We start from the raw sequence: 17,506 nt of genomic DNA, 5'->3' as shown, positions 1-17,506 counted from the left end.
AAGTTTGATAATAGATCAATTCACTCTGATATCAAAACTGACAGAACCTAAACTAGTGAACGAAAATTTTCCGTGTCGTAAGTGTGTGAGTTAGAGACAATACATGCGGAATGCGGATGCGACGTCGTTTTACTTTTCAAGTTTTTTTTCTTTTGTTATAGAATTTAGATTTATTTTAAAGAGTTAATTTATACTATTTAATTTTATATCTGTTTCTATTTGAATTTCTTTTAATTTTTCTTTAAACATAAAAATATTTGGATGAGTTGTTCGCTAAGTGCTAACAGACTAGTTATATGCCTGATATAGTGATATGTGATAACTATTAATTTATTGTAGTATTATCACAGATATCTATATTATCTGTATATGTATGTGAGTTTTTTACGATAATTTAAGTGAGTTAATAATTATTAACATTTTTAATTTACACTATATTATTTATATACGCATAACTTGTTAAAAATTTGAATTAGGTATCGTAAAAAACCCACATACAAACACAGATAATGTTCTTACCATCAAGTTTCACAATGGGTCGATTCACTTTAATTTTTAAACTAATGGAGCTAAACGTGATCTGCTAAGCGTAAATTTGCTGTTACGCAGTTGTAAGACGAAGACAACAATAATGGCCATGTATCGTCCCCGCTGTATCGTGTATCGTGGTCACTTATGTCATAGGTAGGTACCTACATCCTTTATAAGTCATTATGTTGATGAATAATAAACAAGTGAAGTGATAATACTGATAATTTTTAATAACACTCAATTATTTAAATATATATGTTATAAATAATTATAAAACATATTTGATTATATTATATTTATGTTTAACTAAGTATATGATTTATTCTAATGGATAATACTGATATCTATTGGAATTTATTAAAGTTAAAACGTAATTTCATTACAACATATAAGCACTAACATTAGCTTATTATAAGTTAGGTATAACTTATGACACTGAATAGTGTTTACAAACGCGTTTAACATACATTAGGTTGCGGTACAAATATTTTGTACCATCATATTATGGCCTAAGTTCGGTTGCTTTATAAGCTATTTATCCGTCCTAAATGTATAAATATGGAATAGTAATAATAATTAATAACAATAGTATAAATATTATAATTTTTTCTGAAATATGACTCTAAAATAAATAAAGAATAATAATAATATAAATTTAACAATCTTACTGGTTGAAATACATAGATCTTAAAAAGAAAGCCGGACAGATTCATCTAAAAAGTTTACAGAATATATTTTTATTTTTTACTATATTATAATATTATGTAGTTTATGTACCTAAGTGGCTAAGTGTAATATTTCTCATAATTAATAAATAATTGTATTTGATATTGCAATAAATCTAGAATAATACAATAGTTTTGTTTTTTTACACTTCAAGGAATAAAAATTTAGGTAGGTTTATTTAATAAAAATAAAACATACCGACGTAATATTATGACCTTAAAAATAGGTAGTATTATAACAATATTGATTAAAACGTTTTATATTAGTCTCTATTGCGATACAGTAAAATCCACTTTTCTTTTGTACGAGTACAATACTGATTTTATTATGTTTGATTTTATTTTATTAGTGTTAATTTTACTAATGATAATTTTCTATTTTTAGATACTAGTTAATCATTTGTGTTCAACGCTTAATATTGAACAGAGTTCATTTTAGCTGCAAACTTTAATCTTAGATCTTAATAGACGGATTTTATTGTTTACTCAATACGGTTTTACCGGCTTCATACACTTCGTTCCATGTCACGTCAATATCTTCAATCTGTGTGTACCTCGAGCAAATAGCCATACGCAAGAAAAAGGTTCCTTTGACTTTCGATGGGACCATATACACTGTGCCTCGTTCATTTATCTCTTTCAATAACACTTCATTAAGTTCGTTGGATCCCTGCACAATTATTCATATAAGCTATAATATGTTGTATTTATACATGATTATATATATTGTATATAATATATATATACATATATTATTATTATTATTATATATGGGCTGGACAATTGAATAAATTACACATTGATATTTTTATATTATTGATGAACCTAATTAGCCAAGTATTTTTTGGAGATGTATTGTAAAAAATATTTTTAAAAATATCATATTATTTATTTTATATAGGTGGATATCATTATATAGGCCCCCACACGAAAATGTTCAGTAGGGCCCATTATCTTCTTGAATAATAATAATAAAAAAAAAAACAGGTGGTATACCTACGGATAAAAATTATAATTTGATTTTGCACAATGCCATAACGGTATTAGTAATGTACAATGTACTTACTAAATATTTGTACATTTAAAATTTTTAAATAAAAGCCTTTAGTACAAATTTACAATGGCCAATACTCGTAAATATTATCTGAAATATAGGAGAATCTAATATTAGATTTAAAAATCTTAGGAAGGTCATTTTCATCCAGCCATATTCATTTTAATACACTATTTTAATTTAAATGTCGTAGCCCTTAGGTACTTAAAGTCTTACCTTAAGTCGGAAGCACACCAATCCCATACTGACTTCATTGAAAAGTTCATAGTTTGGGTCGTTTTCCAATCGTTTGGCAAATTCAAGGGCAAGATTTATATCTTTTCTGATAGACTTTTGAAGGTTTGCGACACCAATTAGACGGAATACGAACCACATTTTTAACGAACGAAAACGGCGGCCCAACGGTATTTGCCAATGCTAATCAAAATTACAAAATTATAAATTATAATATCATGTGTTCATACAAATTATCTAAACAAGAGTATAAGCAATCGGCCAATTTATCACATAATTAAGTGTTCCGATGTCAGCTTGATCTTTATTACAAACCATAACAGTTTGTTGGAGTATTACTTACTCTGTAATCCGGCATTTGTCCCTCAAGTTCGTGCTTCAAGTAAAGCGGATCTACGTTGAAAGCATTTATCACGTAATTTGGATTTCTTAGCCACTATATAAAAAATAATAGGTTTTAAATATTAATATTATATAAATTATAATATAGTAAACCTATACTACGAGTTATGACATACAAATTGTTCATAACAGAAATATTAGAAATTACATTATTCTTGCGGAATAATGGAGTAAGTACCTATACTTTATATTCACTATTGCATTTAAAAAAATTGTAGAAAATTTATATTAGTTTTATTATTATTATAGCCTAAATAGAATAAAACAATTTTTAATAATAATATCCTATTCATAAGCCATTGGTACAGCATTTTTTTTTAATTATAATTTTTAATTACCATTGCTGAACAATCAAAAGTAACTTGAAGCCATTTATGAGGATTGAAATTGAATGAATCGGCTAATTCTACTCCTTTCATATAATGACGATATTCCGGGCAAACAAATGAAGATCCTGTAATATTAAAGACAATAAATAATTAATTGCTTGTATTAAAATGTATAGGTACAACATTAATATTTTATAATCATTTTTGACTTATTGATTCACGTGTTCTTTTTTTTGTATCACTAGGTAGATACATCTCGATAGTAAAGTTTAATATTTACCGTGTAAACAATTGGGGCATTAACCAGAGGTGGACTGCAGATCGGCCCTGCGGGGAAATTCGAAAAATCTAGTGGCTAGAATATTAGTTTAATAGACGAATTCGTAGATTCGTTAATTTAAAAATCGGACTTAAGTCTAAAGATTCTAAAGTCTCACCACATTTTTAAAAAATAGTGACCCACTGACGCATTAATTATTATTTATTAATGAATAATGATCAATGATTTCTGTGTGTCAATGATCATTAACGACTCATGTAAATCGGGAAGGATTTGGGATCTTAGTCCCTCAAAAGTTCAGCAACCCTCCTAAAAAAAACAGCAGCTTATGTAAATATATATAGTAGGTTTTAGGTACTTATATGTCCAAAAGTCTCGTAACAGTAACACCCTAATGCATAGTGTCCTACTTGAATGCAATACGAATATCGGAATACAACAAAAAGAAAACAGCTTTTATTTCGTCACATCGGACGCATCATAATATATATATATATATATATCATAGATGTAAGTATAGTATCAGGGCCGGATTGGTTAGGTGAGATACCGAGAAAATCTCGGTGGGCCGCTTTAAGTTTGGGCCTTTCGTGTGAGTGTGAGTGAAAATAAATTCATGTTCAAAATACAATGGTCCACCTATATATATAACAGCATATAATTATATAGCTGTTATAAGCTTAAATAATAAGCGTAATAATTATATACGTAATTTTGGTCCACTGAATATATAAATAAGCCACTTAGAAGTGAAAATCTCGATTGGCCGATACATACCAATCCGGCCCTGTATAGTACATTAGTGCGGTGGAATAACATGTTCATTGATCAGAATAGAAATCGCTTGCACTCACCGCATTCACGTAGGACACAGTGTATAAGGTTCTCCTAAGTAAATCAATATTTAATGTGGATTTTTCGTGATTTATCTATAGAAAAATTCTACTCTGACGACAACAATTAAAAAGAAAATTTTTTCAATGATTCAGAGATTATTTTTCTTTCAATTACTTTTATGAACTTTCAGCACAGCCATTTAATAATATGTTATAATAATATGTTATAACATATTATGTCGACTTTTTTTTAAAACTCAATTAAAAAAAAAAAATTTGAATTTAGTAAAAATTACTAATTTACAGCTGGTTTAGTCTTTTGTTTTCTTGAAATAATTAATAAAAATATTACGTTAGCATAATAGGTATTAAAACAGTTAGAATTCGTTTAAATTAAACTTGATTGTTATGCCGACTTTTTCATAAAAAGTAGGTAGGTAGTACTGTAGTAGGTACTTAAGAGGTTTGAGCATAACTTAAAATGTATTTATTAGATTTTAACTTATAGGTATTATAACTTATAACTTATAACTAAATAGCTACTCATTCGAAATTTGACTTTTATACATCGAATTACTTTGAAAAATATTCTGATTCAGAATATAAAATCAAAAATGATGGTGTCATTCAAAAAAGTAAAAATAACAAAAAATAATGACGACAATAAGGTTGTAAAAATATAATTTTTTATTTAGAAATTTTGTTTTTAAATTACATGAAATTGTGTAATATAAAAATGTCTAAGGCAATAATGTGAGCGTAAACACATAAAGGGATCGCCTTGAATACGAATTTGTAGTTTTTGCATCCAGGATTAATGATCAAAAACTTAACCAGCTGTAATTACTAACTTGGTAAAATTGTATATAAAAATGGCCCAGCCCTGCAGGGATAAGATACCTATATCTCTCTAAATCCCTCGACCAGTCTACTTACGGGGACGGAGGCACAGACTAAGAAAAACATAAATCACAGAACTATAGCTTACAACAATAACAACAACAACAACAACAATGGGTATAAATGTATAATATCATCATTACCAGCGTACGCTGCATCCACGTGGACCCAAATGCTCTCGGCGTTGCCCACCTCGGCGATTTCGTCCAGGCGGTCGAACGAACAGCAACTGGTGGTGCCCAGCGTAGCCACCACGAAGAACGGGATCAGGCCGTCGGCGCGATCCTTGGCGATGGCATCGCGCAGCGTATCGCCGCGGAGTTTGTGCTCGCCGTCTGTGTCCAGCGCACGGAGCAACACGCCACCCAGCAGGCCAGCGCGCTCCACGGACGAGTGGGACAGCGCAGACGAGTACGCGACCAGCTTTGGCACGATGTCCGCGTCCACCACCGTTGAGTCCGCCTCTTTCATTATCTGCAGTATCCGCGCCTTGGCGCCCAACAACGCCACCAAAGTGGCTTCGCTAGCAGTGCCCTAAATTCGTCGTCATGAATTATATAATTATTTGACTGTGAGGTTACAGGTGATTGATGAGGGATTGGGATTGAGACGTTTACCAAAAAAAAAAATATTTTTATTGTACGAGGATATGTATTTTGAACTAGGTAATTCACACAAGTTTTATTTTTAAACAGTTGTATACTGTTAACAGTAAAATTACAATAAAAATCATATTATAATATCGAAATTGTCTGAAATTTATGACTTGCTCTCCTCCCCCAACTATGTCGCTAGAGCCGCCACTACAGCTGCTGACAAATGTATGAAGTGTGCATTCTGGCATTCATATATATATATATATATATATATAGGCAATACCGCTTTTAAAATTAAAAGTAGAATATTATACCTTATGTATTGGAAAAATAATAATTTGGTTTTTTTATACTATAAATCATGATAAAAATTAACTACTAAAATCGTGCACGACTGATTTTCGATATTATCAATGATATAGGAATTGCAAGAGAATATCGATTCCCGATTATCCTTTTATTTTATAAATTATTTATTTTAGATTTTATAATTTATTTTATCACTATAGTTTCACCGACACTATCACAAGTAGATACTGAACAAAATTAATTCATCATAAATATTGTTGAAAATATGTATTCATTTTTATTTAATTCCATCGAATTATATTGTATTTGATCTCTGTAGCAGTATAGCACCTAAATATAAAAAGAATAATTTCGTTTAACAGTTACTGCATCATACGAAGCAAATGTAGATATAACTGCAGAGTTTGAAGAGCATGTACATTTAAGACTGAAAAGAAAAAAACGAGAAAATTGCTCTGTATCGTTATATAGTAGGCAGAACCTATGGCACTCAGTGGCATAATAAATGTGTGTAAATCGGAATTCAATTAGAAATTATTGCATACGATAAACGATTCTGAGGGGATACGGTGTGTCAGCCTCTATTTCTTCAGATAATATCATAGTCATGCACACCTAACCTGTGTGGAGTAGGTAGTTATGCGCTTGCTACTCTGTGGGGCATCACTGTTTTCCGCCAGAGTAACCTTTGACCGTTATCAAAGTGGCCATTTTTTGCCAAAGTTTATATTCCGATTTCCGTCAAAATAAATTAACATATTTTTTGAGAACCCCTGATCATTTTTATGATAAATTAGGTAAATTATTTTTAAAATATTCAGAATGCATTTAGGAATAACATATTTTATAATCATTGAGACAAGTATTCGTATATTCATTTAAAATACTCTTAAATAGCATTTTACCTAAGTATGATTATTTAGTGTTTATTATATTTGGTGGTGGGTCTCCACTCTCCAGGTCAAGATCACGAAACACCCTAGGTGTATTATTTAAATAAACACTAAAATCAAAAAAGAAAATATAATATATTAAGTGTATAATATTAAGATTTTAAAAAGTCAACAATCGCTTTTATCTTCGTCGTATTTATATTTATCTACCTAATGTCCTAATATATTGGGTATTAGTTTTAATTTTTAATCAACTGGCAGGTACCTACCTGAATAATTAAAGCCTATAAAATTTAACGTCAATAAAATAAAATTATTGTATTATTATTATAGTTGTATTGGTAGGTAGTATAAGCTACTCAGTAAGAGCGTGAAGATTCCAGCTAAACAGGTTTTTAGAACAGCATATTTTGAAATTTATGAAATGTTTAAATTTTACAGTATAATTTTCAAGGCTCGACCATTCGGTACTATCCAAACATTTTTGCGCATATATTAGATAAAATACAATAGGTATGTATTTAGTATAATAATTATAATATTATTGATATAAATAAAAAAAATTAATTAATTTTACTTAGGATAATACCACAAGTTAATTTTTACTCAAAAGTTACAAAAGCTACTTGAAAGTAACTAGGAAAGTCTATAATAGTATAATAAATAAGAGGCTATAGGTATATGTTTATATTTTTATTTTGTTTTTACTTTTCAATTTGAAGGAATAACTACCAGTTTTGAAATAAACTTATACATCACAACATTCGCACCTGAATTACTCCACCTCCTCCCAGGCCAGCTGAGGCTAAGAAGATTTCTGGCAAGCCTATCATTTTAGCCAACCAATCCATCATGACCACTTCCAATTCAGTACACGCTGGGCTTGATATCTGAAACCCATAGAATATATTATTAATATGAATTAATTTAGTTACCGGCTAATAAATAGTGTTTGGAGCATTAATTTTGAGAATGAATGCACTCACATTCATTAAAAACGAATTTATTGTTTCATTCAAAAATAATGCATTTAAATTGTAGTAAAAAAACCCTCATAATATGCGTGTTACGAGTACATTATAATAATACACATAAATATAATAATAAGTAATAACTATTATATTAATAAGTAATAACTATTATTTACATTCACGTTCATGAAAAATTAAATGCAAACCTATTGAATATTTGAATGCATCTCATCGTGAATACATTGATAATACGTATATTTAACACTCATAGTCCAATAGTCCATAATAGCGTTTAGCAATTATAGATTTAAAACTATGTCACTGTAGGTATATTCCCAATAATTCTTTTTTACAAAAATATTTAATAATACTGGTTAATTGTCAAAGTTAAATATTAATAATTTACCCATGAAAATCCTATGCAAGCAATTGAATCGCTCAGTATGTCAGCGACCATAGCTGGGTAGCTGTTAGCCGTAGGGAAATAAGCGTGAAATCTTGGAGAATGCCAATGAGTAACCTATAAAAACAGACGAACATACAATTTAATTAATATAAAATTAATTATCGCAATAATATTGTGTATTATTGATAATTATCGAGGGTTTACCCCTGGCATAATCAGCTTTTCGACGTCAGACATCACATCTTTCCAGTTTTCAGGATCATTAGGCGCCTCGGTTGGTAAAAGTGGTCTTAAGTAACCAGGTTTTACCGATGACAATACTTTCCTGTAATATTAATTAATTCAGTAAAATAATAACGTAATATTATGTCGACAAGTATTAGTCATAAAAATCCCAAATATTAAAAATACTGAAACAATGAAACTACTCTTCTTTTATACACTGAACGTATTCCTATTTTACTGGTAAGCGTACTGGTTTGAATGTGTAACTACCATATTATAGGTATTGATGTTTAACAGTATTTAACTTAACAGCATATTAATAAAATCCACGAAGTCGATTAGGTATTTTAAATTATAATATGTACCTATGTTTCCTTAAAATAGATAGGTAGGCCAAATATATATACTTAGCAAAATTATAATATTATATTGTGTTAATAGATTTAAGCAGCAAATCAAATCAATATTAAAATATTGTTTAGTGATAGGATGTAACTAATATAAGTCGTTAAATAAACTTAATAATATAATCTAAATCTAATGTAAATTATAATTGTTATATTTTTCTTTTTACCTACATATTTAATATTTTAGATTCTGAGTGGAACGATGAATATATTGATTTTACAATGATGTGTGTTTTTTTTAATTTTTTTTAAAATTTTTTTTTTCATCTGTCATCACCTTTTAGGACAGTAAAAGTGCTTGGATTTTCTTCAACAGTACCTTTTCTGATAGGAAAGTGAATCTAGTTGGTACTTTGGGGGGGGGGGGGGTCAAAGGTAAAAATTTCTCGGTAGTTTTCAAAAGCGCCGTGAAAAACAAAAGAAAAATTAAGGAAAAACGGGAATTTTTAAGCAAAATCTGTTTTCGAAAAAATGGATTTTGGTTTTTGGTGCAACTCTTAAACAAATTACCGTAGGTACATGTAATTTTGACTGAATGTTTATAGTAGCATTTTCTATGCACCATAACATTTTCCAAATATTTTGACATGTTTTAAGCAGTTTACGAACATTTTCAGTTTCCATTTTTTTTAGTTTTTTTTTCTATAAATATCAGTAAAATTTTATTTGTTAGATAAAAAAGCTTGAAAATTTAATAGAATGCTTTTAGTATATATTTTTAAAGGCAGACGAAAAAAATTAAAAATCCATAGTCACAATTTTTTTTTATAAGCATCTAAAGTTCAAATATTGACAAAATACGTAAAAATGACGAACATTTTCAAATTATTTTGAGTTAGAAATTCATGAAAAATTTTCTTTTTAAATCTAAGATTTGAAAATGTAATACAAGATTCTTCATAACTTTTTCTACCTTTATTAAAAAAAAAATTTCTACTACCAAGTCAAATTAAATTTTTATGAGCGTTTGAAATTCATATTTTTACAACATTTGATCTTCACTCGATTTCTTACGTAACGATTTTCTTATTTTGTTGTAATTAAAAAATGAATGACTGTAGATATTTGAAAATTTAACTGAATGTTTATGTTAGCATTTCCTATACACCATACAATTTTGAAAATATTTTGACTCTTTTTGAGCTGTTTACGGACATTGTCAGTTTTAAATTTTTTTAGACTTGTGACTTTTCACACAAGAAAAATTAAAGAAATATTTATTATTTTAAATATTATATTACTTAAGAAATAAGTATTTACTAATTACTATGATAGCTATAGTGCCTGGAACAAGTGCTTACCGATCTCGAATATTTTCTAAATAATTTCCCACGTAATCGATCATGTCTGTGGAAAATTCTTTAAACTGTTTAAACTCCATTTTGTATTATATTTTAACTGAAAATAAAAAAAAAATTGAATTATGATTATTATCATGAGTACACGCAGTACCTACATGTAAATATACAACTATAACGGAACTTATTCTACTTAGAAATGGCTTAACTTTTAAATTGTAACGTATAATAACTAATAAGGTCCAACATACACAATTAAAAGATGATATTATTAGCATATTGGGATCGGGTAGACCACAAGTCACAACCCACAAAAAGCATATAATATCATATAGGTAATATGTTTATTATATTAATGTATTACCCTATTACTTATCGATTATCATAATAAAATTCAAATCAAATTTTAAGGTAGGTAGTAATTATTGCATTTGAAATAGATATAGTTCAATACACTATAGTAAAAGGTTAGGTCTGACATCGTATATTAACCATTATTTAATATCGTATAATTTATAATACCAATATTGTATATATTTGTATATGTATCTAAAGTAATAATAAGTTATTTATTTGTATAAAAGATTATGCATTTATACATAGGTAGGTATCAATTATTTCTTATAGAGATAAAACAAATATGAATCAAACGAGTTCAGTAAAATAATAATAACAATATAATGTAATTATTACTATTACATGCATAAATTTAGACTGTTGAAAATATTAATGGACACAATTATTGAATTATCTTTGTTTTCGAATTAATTGAAGGCACGGCGTACTGCTATATTGCTTCATGCTTGTCACTCTCGTATAGAAAATAATACAATTTAATAATCTCCGACACATTCTCTTACAATTTATAAATACTAAAAAACATAATACAACTTTATAACATCATAGGATTTATACAAAAATGTCCAAATGTTATGTGTATGTGAATATATCTATTGTGCTATTGAGTTGTGGTCAATTGAGGATTGGCTGAACTTTTATTTTCCTGAAAATATTTTTACCATATAGTTAGGAAATATTTTTATGCTACGTGGGCAATGAATAGGTACATTATACATACATACATTATATATGTATTATAACTATTTATCAGCCAATATAAATCATATCTATTAACTTATATATTATATATTTTACGCGTGATGTTTAATTTTAATGTTTACTAATAAAGTACTAACATGTGATAATAATATTATTATGTATCTACCTATATATATTATATAAGTAGGTACATTTTAATTTTTGCAATTGTTGCAGTCCTAGTTTAAACAAGTAACAAATTTCAAATTCACTACAATATAATATCAATTCTACAATTAAAAATTAATATTTAACATTGTTTCTATGAATATTTTATCATAATTCATAAATACTAAGTACGTAGTATAATATGCAGCATATTATATTTAAATGTTTTGTAATCATGATTAATTAATTTATTATATTTCTAATCAATAATTTACTGCGATCATCTAGAGTGCTTAACTTGCCACGAAATAAATTGAAGAACAAAAAATTAAGAATAACTCTGTCGTCTTTAATCGGAGTGGTTAAACCTCGAATTAGATACATACTATGTGTTCTGGAACAACAGTTAAATCTACATGGTTGAAATTATTAATTTATTTTATTGGCTTAATCTTAATGTATAACTGAATATTTTAGTCAACATGCAATGTTTAACATAGTTCACATATTATTATATACCTATTATATACACATTGCCCATATTATTAATACTATTTTTACCAATGGAAGTGTTAAAATAATATTTAAGTCCCCTTATACTCTACTGTTAAATAATTATAGGTAACAATTGTGAGAATAATAATCCAACTTCCAAGTAAACATAGGAAACGTGATAAAAAAAGTATTATAATACAATAGAAAATAGATGGCAAAAAATTAGAAATATTATGAATTATAATAATTGCAATATTGGAATGTGCCTAAATCCAATGAATATTTATATTTATATTGGTTGATTGTGAGTATATAATTGAACATGACTCAATTGCCTATTTATTTCATAAAAACAAATTGAATATTATGAATATCGAAGTATTTGAATTATAGATAATTTATAATATTATTGGTAAATAAGAAAAACCGAAGTAGATCGTAAAACCAGTTCCGAATGCCTTGGACTACATTTAGTGGGCAAGTGAGGTCGTGTGTGCACCAAGAATTATCACAATCGAAAATACAATCGCTTGATCAAAATATCATTATTTTTTATGCCTAAATCGTACCTAATATGTAGACCCCTTCACCTGTGCTCCGGAAGTGAACAGCCTCTGTGTCAGGGTCCATTCGTATAGACAAATGCAATTTTTCTATGTATTTTTTATCATGACATTCAGTGGAAAATGAAACAAATATAACTTCTAATAACTGTTCAACGTAAATATTTATTACATATAGAGGTATAACACTGTGAGCACTAATCAGTTTACAATTTCGGTGATATAATAGTTGACCCGGTATAATAACATCTTTTGATAGGTATCGTAGTATCTAATAACAACAATACTATCTAATAATAATAATACAATATTTTATTATATTATACAACAGTATGGTATCGATTTAAATAATATGTAATATAATAATAATTGTTATATAATGTAAATACTGCATCTATATTTTTTATGTATATAAAAAGGGTGTCTGACCAACATTAAACGATATGGTAATAAGTACTAATAATTACACTACTAAACTACTTGCATTTGGACATATTTTTAGATAAGTACCTACTTGCTGAAATCGATTTAAACCGATAGTTAATACTTAGTAGGTACCTAGGTGGTTCAACCTGTATAGCAGATATGGACGATTCAAACAATTATCGATTGCATTATATCGAAATACTAAAGTGAACTCGTAGGTAATTAATTTAACAGTTAAATAATACTCATAAGTCCACTTGATAACCGATTAAGGTAAGGTAATTTTTAATTAATTTTCAAATCACGCATTTCGTTTTTTTTTTCTGTTAGTCACCTTTAAAATGTATTGCAAATATTTTTAGTTGTATTTTTTCAATTGTTTTATCGTAATAAGACAGTTCCCAAGTATAAGTGAAGTAAATTAATATCAATATATAACATCTGTAAACGGCCTTGGTATATTTATAATATATTTTATAGTTCATAGTATAGATGTGTACATAATAATAACTTCCCTGGATGACGTTATTATACATATGAAACATTGGGAAAATACGCGAAGGCTGACTTAAGAAAATAAAAAACTTGTGCTAATAATCATTCGCTATAGGGTTAAATGTACGGAATTTTCACCCATTTAAAAATAAGGTATGCTTAAGTCCTTTCACTAAATGGGTTCAATACCGCGTTATCTCCATACAACTCAATTGTACTCAACTCGTTCGACTAAGTATACCTTCTTATAAACGGGTTAAGGACATATTTTTCATAATTTTACAAGGAAATTTATTTCATAATTTGACTGCCTCACTAACTTCAAACTATAATATTCATAGTTTGTATTCCAATCTGCATCATGATGTTATCGAATTTCATAACCAAATTTATGACACAGAACGAAAATTATATTTTTCTTGTAATAACGAAACATCATAATATTGTTGTATCCTATTGTTCCGAACACATTTTAATATAGGACACATGGGTATAATAATTAATTATTATTTCATTAGTTATATTTTTGGATATTTTATGATACATTTTAAAATTTAACCATATTATAAAAATGACTTTTATGCTAAATTTAAAGAATGCCATATTATAATATATTATGCCACATACGATTTGACAAAAGTATTTACATTGGTAATGATTTTAATAATTAAATGTTATCTGTTTATGACCATTTTATAAGCTCTTGACTATATGTCCCATATTAATATATCATGTAAGTATGTAATATTATATTGGTGTAACTGTGGGAGGGGGTTAGCTCACCAATATGCGTTTTTATCCCCCCTTTCTTTGGCATATTAACCAAATCATTGCAAAAAAAAATTTTATCTCACGTTAATATTGTGTATAATAATTAATAATTATATAAATTAGGTAGGTATATCTAATATAATAGTATACTATACATATATTAATATGTTGGATGTGTTCGGTCATTGGCAGGACCGGCTCAAGCGAAAATAGTGAACTAGGCAAAACCAAATTTTGCCACCCCTAATAACATAATATTATCAGTATTTTGAAAATGCCACCCTCTTACTAAAGTGCAGCTTAAGTGCCGCCCTAGACATGGGTCTATATCGCCTACCTCTTGAGCCGGGCCTGGTCATTGGTTCTTCCAGTTTGCGCAGAAACCCCCAAAATATCTCTTATTGATTTAGATATAAGCCCCCTATGGGTTGTTTTAAATAGTTTTGTTAGGTGAGCTTTAGCCCACTAGAATTTTAACCCTAGTTACGCCTATGTGCATAAACAATCATAATGATACACGAAAATATAAAATATGAATATATGATTGGTTCTTTTTCTTGTATTAAAATGTACCTATATCTAAGGTCGATTCACCTACATTTGATATTCGAAATATATTTTTAATGATATTTTGACTCTGTGCCCTATGGCTTATTTTGAAAACTGATTCACAAGGACTGACTCTAACCCTTGCGTAAGGCTGTAACTACAAATCCTAAATTATAAATCATTCCTCATTAGTTCCACTCATGTACATATATATATCTATGTTTATTGTTTATGCTTATTCACGAAGCATTAAAAATAATTTTCTATGCGACAAAAATTTAAAAAAATATATTTATTGTTTTAGTTTATTGATATTTGGGTGTTAGGTATTATATATTATAATCATTAATGCAGATAACGTAATAATATAGCTAATGTTTTCTAGGAATTATTTTCTTTGCGAAATATAATTAAAATGTAATAATTACCTACATTTACCATACTAGGTACCTATTATATTATAAACATTGATTTAATGGAATGCTTCTTCAACTGTAATGAGAAGAAAATTAATTCCATAGAAACACAGTTTTCTAGATATTCTTGTTAATTTATATTAAAGGTCATTGTTCAACATATCAAAAAAAAAGTCCACCAAATGACCCACAATATTTTAAATACAAAACCTGATATTTTATAAGGTTATGCGCGTCTTTGGCATAATATATTACAATTAATTCTACAACGACGTGCCGATGTCCACTTAAAATAAAATTATGACAAGCGTGCATGATCGAAATTGATAAACAATTTGTATTTACTATTACGCTGCAGTATGTATTATGCCAATAAACATTTAACAATAATATAACTATATAATATGTACGACATGTGAAGCTTTTGACAAAATTTAAATTTGTTCCCTGTTAGACTATCAATTATTATATTATATCTTTATTTAAGTAATATATTATAATATGAGATATAACACTACTCGCATTATTTTGTTCTTCTACGATTGCCTATAAGAACATACCTAATATTAAGACTATTAGAAGCAATTAAATATTGTTAAAATGTCTGTTACACAAACTAGTTTATAATCACATTAGTATGTAGACTATTAGGTAAAAATCAAATAATTTCACTTTTATATTAAGTACTTATATAAATATTTATGCAGAGAACTTACCCTTATAAGACTATTCACCGATAACATTATACATAGTGCACAAAGCATGACAATATTACAACTATAATATGTGAGGCATACATTTGAATTTATCCAAATACCATTTTGTACATAATATTCGTAATTCGTAGTCATTGTGATAATATTGATAAGATATAGTAAGGGCAAATTGTACATAATAAGTTAGTATAAGATAATCTTTTGATAAAAATGAGAAGAATCGAAAAGTCGAGAACGATCTCGATCTCACGTTGGTATATTTCAACGTCAGATATTATATTATTCTTAAATAACCGTTCTGAATTGATATAATATAATATGTCGTTATATTATGAATTGTATTGATTATAATTAAAATTAACTATTAAAATAGTGTAGCATTTTACTTTCACGACACACATGTTAATATTAGGGAATAGTATAAATGAGTGTACCATATTTTTTCAGATAAAAAATATAAGTTATTTGTTAACATAATATTATTTATAGACATATTTTAATTCTGTATTTATTTAAAAAAAATAATTCAGAAATGTACAATACGAATTACAATTTTACAAAAAAGACAATTATTTTAAATTTATTGGTATTATATATTCATATATTTTTACAATAATATTACAAAAAATACCGAATTAAAAGAAAAAATTATATTAATTATCTTTCGAACGCTGGGGCGCAATAATTGCAAATCGGAACACACCTACATAGGTACTGTACCTAACGTCTATATAGTATAATATAATATTTTTCTAACTGTCGCGAAATATGTAAACCGATTGCAAAGAAAATAATGTATACTAGGTACCTCTAGGTACCTATAAAATGCGCAAAAAAAAATGTATATTCTTTTTTTAAATACAAAAATATCGGAGGTAAGGGCGTTGGAAAAACATTTTCCTGACGAGCGAAAAAAATGTTACGAAAAAAAAACAATACAATAACGACGGACGCGATATAATAATATAATATATTATAGGCACTATATTATATTATCGTCATTATTGTTTACTTACTTATGTGGGTACTTCGGGCGAAACACTGCAGAGACGGACCGTGATTGCGGGTGAGCGACTTGGACAGAAGTGAGCGTCGGGTTCGGCGGTGGGCTTAAAGCTACAAGTGCGTAACACCATAATATATATATTATAATAATACGCGCGCCGCCGTGTGCACTCCAGTCGGGCGCGACCGACACGATTTGACGATTTGACCGTGGACGGGGTGGCGGCCGTGTGTCTGCGCCGCCGTGGTAGGGAGAAGCGTGCGCGCGTAATGTGGGTCTTATTCGTATAAAATGTATAATAATAATAATATATATGTCGCCGCGAACGGCCTTCTATATATGTGTGTGTGTGTGTGTGTGTGTGTGTGTGTGTGTGTGTGTGTGTGTGTGTGTGTGTGTGAAATATACGCGTCTTTTACCGGCCGGAGAGCCTTTTACTGCGATTATTAACTGCCTGCAGTCTCCGT

The 17,506-nt window shown here is 28.5% G+C and overlaps 1 protein-coding gene across 1 annotated transcript; it reads right to left on the bottom strand.

Annotated features, from left to right (window-relative positions):
• Positions 1-740: 740 nt before the first annotated feature.
• LOC100168964 (aromatic-L-amino-acid decarboxylase) lies at positions 741-17,153 on the bottom strand. Its single transcript, XM_001950520.5, has 10 exons — positions 17,050-17,153; positions 10,400-10,496; positions 8,671-8,791; positions 8,467-8,580; positions 7,860-7,979; positions 5,435-5,825; positions 3,285-3,400; positions 2,888-2,980; positions 2,527-2,727; positions 741-1,926 (listed from the first exon to the last, which is right to left on the bottom strand). Exons 2-10 carry the CDS (start codon positions 10,477-10,479, stop codon positions 1,732-1,734), a joined length of 1,431 nt encoding a protein of 476 aa, XP_001950555.2. The 5' UTR covers positions 10,480-10,496; positions 17,050-17,153; the 3' UTR covers positions 741-1,731.
• Between the last annotated feature and the right edge of the window lie 353 nt (positions 17,154-17,506).

The sequence above is a fragment of the Acyrthosiphon pisum genome, chromosome X (assembly GCF_005508785.2).
Source record: "Acyrthosiphon pisum isolate AL4f chromosome X, pea_aphid_22Mar2018_4r6ur, whole genome shotgun sequence".
Taxonomy (NCBI): Eukaryota; Metazoa; Arthropoda; class Insecta; order Hemiptera; family Aphididae; genus Acyrthosiphon; species Acyrthosiphon pisum.
Note: the sequence above shows the minus strand (reverse complement) of the source record. Positions and strands in the feature narration are given on the sequence as shown.